At 35.2% G+C, this 5,997-nt stretch overlaps 2 protein-coding genes across 2 annotated transcripts; one reads left to right on the top strand and one right to left on the bottom strand.

The window, feature by feature from the left end:
- Nucleotides 1–475: 475 nt before the first annotated feature.
- LOC134702098 (uncharacterized) lies at nt 476–2,491 on the bottom strand. Its single transcript, XM_063563190.1, has 3 exons — nt 2,305–2,491; nt 1,512–1,607; nt 476–1,155 (listed from the first exon to the last, which is right to left on the bottom strand). The coding sequence occupies exons 1-3, from the start codon at nt 2,489–2,491 to the stop codon at nt 476–478; spliced, it is 963 nt and encodes a 320-aa protein (XP_063419260.1).
- A 154-nt stretch (nt 2,492–2,645) lies between these two features.
- LOC134702097 (uncharacterized) lies at nt 2,646–5,758 on the top strand. Its single transcript, XM_063563189.1, has 2 exons — nt 2,646–2,659; nt 4,066–5,758. Exons 1-2 carry the CDS (start codon nt 2,646–2,648, stop codon nt 5,756–5,758), a joined length of 1,707 nt encoding a protein of 568 aa, XP_063419259.1.
- Nucleotides 5,759–5,997: the final 239 nt, after the last annotated feature.

Below are 5,997 nucleotides of genomic sequence, written 5' to 3'. Positions count from 1 at the left end.
AGTTAATTTGCTATTTTCTTTTTCAAGGGTAACTTTTACTGAGCCTTGATGTGCATGTCGAGTGATGCAGGCAAAGAATGATACGCTTATCCTGTTGTCAAACCGTTCTAGCTCCGTTCGGAGTTTATGCTCTTCCATTTCGCTTTGCATATACTGATAGATTAATAATAATTAATTATAGCATAATCATTTAAAATTCTGATTCAAAATTTCAGCACTATTACATTTTGTATTTACAAGGATTTGCATGATTGCTTTGAGTTACGTCTCTGTGACAACGTACATTTTCCTAACGTTAATGGTCTTGTCTTTCTTCACATTCAAAAGCATCAACAGTGTGCATGTCACCTGTCGTCAACTTGTTTATCTCAGATATTTTTCATCACACATTCTCTTTAAAAAACAAATCTTTTCTATTGTTTTGTCAGATCGAGCTTCCTTGAATTGTGTATGAAATGCGGGAATTAACTAGTTCTTATATAGCTTCAGTAGTTGCTTGCAGTGATTCATCATTTACTATCTTATTTTCAGGCGTCCGCAGTTTTTTGTATTCGTTATTTTCCGTTGGACTGTCTTTTTGTAGTGATTGATACACATGAGAATATTTATGATCGGTTGCATCTTCATCAGACCCGGATGAACTTTCGATGCACTGATGAACCATCACAGGTACTTCATACCCATGCATATGTTCATGCCGAGTTTCTGTGACTTTGGAAGGATTGACAGATTTGATACTAAGCGGAACTATTACGGAGAAACACGTTGACATGTTATCTTTTTTATGCAATTCTTGTTGTTGCGAATATTCTTCGTCGTCTTCTGCTGCGAATACAGGATCAAGATAATCTGTATTTACAAGTTCAGTGCTTCTTGTGATCAACGAATTCTCTTGTGGAATAAAGCACATAGCTTCCATTTTAGATGGGTGTGATACCAGGGATAGGCTTGGTGTGACATCTTTAAAAATGTTTTCGTCAATTTCATGATAGAAACCAGTATACTGAGAAGTTGTTGTTGATTCCACCACTGCTTCTTCATTTGTAAGTCTTAATTTTCGCTTTCTATAAGAACGCAATACATGACTTGACGCAGTTATTATTATAGCTCCAGTAATACAAATTGTATACCATAGCCATTCTTTATTCGATGGTTCTACAATAACGAAATTCATATTTCATGGTAAAATAAGTGAAAATGAAAATTTTGTAAAAAGGTAAATCAAACTGATAAATTTATTTTCGCGTGAAATTTTGTTACAAATATAACATCTGCTTTTACCATGTTATTTAAAAAATAATATGTATCATTATCGAGCTGTATCCACATTTCAAATATACAATGTATTTTGTTGATATGTAAACATGGTAAAGGTAGCGGGAGAAATTGGTTTTATAAAACATGTTGATGATGCGTTTATTCGCCTCTTTGTGATAAGTCAAATTCGTCAATTGGAAGTCAATTTAAGTTGTCATTATTATTTATTATTATTAGATGCTGCATCTACCTACCACTGCTTTTGATTGGTGTCTCCTCGATAGTGATAGCTTCACTTGCATAACCAGTAACAACAATATTTGTGAAAGTGTTTTCTACAGATGTAACATCTACAATAACAATTAGTAAACATTGCAATTTTTCTGTTTAGATTTCACATGACAAACATAGAATATGCACTCTGGTGAAGATAAAAAAACGTTCCATAGGCCAACGTAAAAATAGTCATGTAAAAGGCATATATATATATATTCATCAGTTATCATTCACATCATCTATTTCAAATAGTGTAAAAGGGCCTGTATGTCAATGACACATCAACCAATTTCCAACAATACAGATACCAATTTTGAAAGTAGATGTATTGATGAAAAATATCCATGGTATCACCAGTGAGCGTTGCGTCTTGTTTGTGGATCCGTTTAGTTAAAACGTTATAAACTGTGAAAACCAGTGACAATAGTGTGGATTCAATTAACTAAAGCTTCAAGTGCCGGTCAAAAATTGTGGCATAAAAACAATAGAAAATACATTATCGGAAATGCCTACTTATAATATTGACGTCTTTTCTTTTGTCTAATCTTAAAATGCTTGAAACATTTGACACTGAACGTTAATCAAATCAACAGTTAGTCTATCAATCTTTATAGTTAATATATTTGTTAATGGCGAGTATAAAAGGTTAATTTCAATCTGAATTTGACAATTGCAGTGTTAACATAAAATTTTGTTGTTTTATATTATTAACACATGATTGAAGTAAAAAAGAGCATGTCTTAAAGTTGAATGAATTATTTCCAACATTACCTTTATCACATTTGTTTCCTGTTAATCCTTCTGGACAGACACATCCAAATATATTGTTGCATACCTGAACTGAACTGCAATGGCATGTAGAGTTGCACATTTTACCAAACTGACCTTTTAGGCAGTGATTCTTACAAAACTTCCCGTAAGTTCCTGCTGGACATGCTTCAGAAAATAATAAAATCATCCGACTATATGTGTTTCGTGTGCACTCTATCTCTCTCTATGTTTTTTATTGCTTTTTTATTATTTTTAATATTGCATTAAAGAATAATAGCCAAAATTTGGATGATTGTATAATTTTAGAAATTTCCCCCCGACCAAAACATGTTGAAAGCAAAATGTGGAAAGATGAGTTAATCTAATATAGTTTGCTCAAAACATACAAACTGAAATTTGCTCAGTTTGAAAAAAAATAATGTTACAGCGTTATAATGCAACCTGTTTATAAGAAATGTATTTGATTTTAACAAAAGAAATATCTGTGTTACTGCAACATTGTTAATATACCAGGGTTTTCGATTTCACAAACTAGTCAAAACATTTTTAAATATTTTGGCAATGAAGGCATCATGCAGAAATTTATACTTTCAGGTATTTAACATCCAATCTTTTATTAGGGTATTATATTATATAAAGCAGACAAACCTTTAAACAGACTTACTGAGAAGGGATATAGTTAGGATACTGTTGTAAGGTCATCAGAGATGGAATAATTTGGTATTAATATTGAAACATACATATATATATATATATATATGCCTTATATATCATGTACTGTAGTACGCCGCTAGATTAAAACTAACGTGGAAAGGTAACACATGCCCACCGAAAGCTCTTTTTTTGAGAGCCCAGGTGGTCGTGTGGTCTAGAGGGACGGCTGCAGTGCAGGCGATTTGGTGTCACGATATCACAGTAGCATGGGTTCGAATCCCGGCGAGGGAAGAACCAAAAATTTGCGAAACAAATTTACAGATCTAACATTGTTGGGTTGATGTTTAGACGAGTTGTATATACATTATGTACACAGCCATGTATCACCATCATTGATGGCGATCCGATGGATACATCTGTTGTAGGGTTGTCACTGACTCAGACGTACTTATATATATATATATCAAATTTACAGATCTAACATTGTTGGGTTGATGTTTAGACGAGTTGTATATGTATATATATATATATATATATATACAACTCTTCTAAACATCAACCCAACAATGTTAGATCTGTAAATTTGCTTTCGCAAATTTTTGGTTCTTCCCTCGCCGGGATTCGAACCCATGCTACTGTGATATCGTGACACCAAATCGCCTGCACTGCAGCCGTCCCGCTAGACCACACGACCACCTGGGCTCTAAAAAAAAGAGCTTTCGGTGGCCATATGTTACCTTTCCACGTCAATTTTTAATCTAGCGGCGTATAGATATATATATATATAGTATCGCCTATTCTAGACGATCCGGTACATAGTAAATTTGCTGGTTGGTCCTTTTTATAGACTTTTATATTATTTTCCCCCTGAATGACCTGTATCATGTTACTCACATAATCCCAGCAAATTTAAGTTTTTAGCTCTTATATCATGAACATCAATGATTATTTTAAACAACTTAGAGCTATTAAACAAAAACAAATTAGAACTGAACACCATTTATCTAATTTGATTAACTACGAGTTTAATGAACGTATTCCTAACGGACTACAAATCAAGATCAAGCCACAAGCACCTGGCTCTTTATCCAAAACACTACTTCGCAGATGGGACCAAACCCTCTTCCATTGTTCAAAGCGGTTAGTGGTCCTCCTTAAACAACACTGCGAAGGACATCTCAAAACTCTCACTGGCGAGTTTAACACCCTTTTGAATAGCTGCAAAAGAGATCTAACATCTGACAATTGTGATGCTATCAACACTCGTCTCAAGGACATAACTACTATACAATCCAACAACTTAAGTGAAAGACAAAAACGAAAATTCCGCAGGGATGGCATAGAATACACCCACCCTTCATTACCATCAGAGAGAAAGACTAAACGAATAAGACGCTTTAAACGTAGACCTCAACAGACTGATTCACCCTCCAACATCGTGGTCAATCTTTCTCAACACCAATTAACGGAATCGGAAACATCTCTTCTCTCTAGAGGACTTAACTTCTGTCCTCTACCTGCTCCTGTCAATGACACCAAATTGTCGGAAGACCTTGACAATTTTGCTAGAGGTCTACGTATTAAGGAATATTTCGCGTCGAAGGAGGATAACATAATAAGCGCGGATGGGGACTCAGAAATTTCAGAAGTAGAGAACAACTACAAATTTATTAAAAAGTGTTCTTGGATCCCTAGACCGAGCAAAAATGCTACCTTGGAATCTTTTATTGATAACTTTAAGTCATACATTATTAAAAATACTAAAAATAACAATAAACCTTTTGACAATCTTACCAATGAAGAACGGACTGCACTGAAAAACTTACGATCTAACAACAATATCGTCATTAAACCTGCAGACAAGGGCAGTGCAGTGGTTGTCATGGATAAAACTGCCTATATTCAAGAGGCTGAACGACAACTTAGCGATGCAAGGTTCTACCAAAAACTAGACTCTGATCCTACTACATCTTTTAGCAGAGATATTACTAATAGTTTGGAAGAAATGCATGACGATGGTTTCATCGATGACAAAACTCTTGAATATTTGAAACCAGAAAACCCAAAACCGGACAGATTCTATCTATTACCTAAAATTCATAAGGCCAATAACCCCGGAAGACCTATAGTTTCAGCGAACGGTCATCCGACGGAAAAAATATCGGAATTTGTTGACTTCCATCTTCGTCAACATGTTGAAGACTTACCATCTCACATCAAAGATACAACCGATTATCTTAGAAAAATGCAGGCCTTAAACCCACTCCCCTCCGACACGACTCTTGTTTCCATGGATGTTACCTCCCTCTACACTAATATTCCACATGCAGATGGCATCGATGCATGCAAAGAAGTTTGGAATTCCAGACCAGTAAAATATCCACCTACTGAATGCCTGGTCAAAATGCTCACGCTAGTACTTAAGAAAAACAACTTTACTTTTGATGGAGATCATTATTTGCAAGTAAATGGAACTGCCATGGGCACCAAAATGGCTCCGTCATATGCCAACATATTTATGGGCAAATTAGAGAAACAACTCCTTGAAACTTCCATCGAAAAACCGCTTTCCTGGTTTAGATTTATAGATGATGTGGATATGAAATGGAACAAAAGCGACGAGGATTTAGACACTTTTATCACTCATGCCAACAACATACATCCTAGTATCAAATTTACTCATGAGAAGTCTAAATCCAAAATCGCCTTCCTCGATACTTCAAGTTCGCTCACAGAGGGCATCATATCTACAGATTTATATTCTAAGCCTACTGACACTCATCAATATTTGTCCCCTTAAAGTTGCCATCCTGCTCATCTTACCAAGAGCATTCCATACAGTCAGGCACTTAGAAGCAAGCGAATATGCTCCAACACAGAAACAACTAAAAGACAACTGCGTAAACTTGAAACTCGCTTGAAGAAAAGGGGCTACAAACACAGAAATATCAAAAAAAAGCTTTCAGAAAACGGAGTCAATTCCGAGGAGTAAACTATTGGAATACAAAGTTAAAAAGAAAAATAAAAGGACTCCATGTG

Source organism: Mytilus trossulus, unplaced genomic scaffold, assembly GCF_036588685.1.
Source record: "Mytilus trossulus isolate FHL-02 unplaced genomic scaffold, PNRI_Mtr1.1.1.hap1 h1tg000398l__unscaffolded, whole genome shotgun sequence".
Classification (NCBI taxonomy): Eukaryota; Metazoa; Mollusca; class Bivalvia; order Mytilida; family Mytilidae; genus Mytilus; species Mytilus trossulus.
The sequence above is the reverse complement of the archived record's forward strand: the minus strand, read 5'-3'. Positions and strand labels throughout refer to the sequence as shown.

What these genes read in the sequence shown, in the direction of transcription:
- LOC134702098 (XM_063563190.1), bottom strand. Translation starts at nt 2,491, where the DNA reads ATGATTTTATTATTTTCTGAAGCATGTCCAGCAGGAACTTACGGGAAG. An exon ending in AGGAAACAAATGTGATAAAG is followed by an intron (nt 1,608 to 2,304) that starts GTAATGTTGGAA and finishes TTGTTATTGTAG; the next exon opens with ATGTTACATCTGTAGAAAAC. An exon ending in GACACCAATCAAAAGCAGTG is followed by an intron (nt 1,156 to 1,511) that starts GTAGGTAGATGC and finishes TCGTTATTGTAG; the next exon opens with AACCATCGAATAAAGAATGG.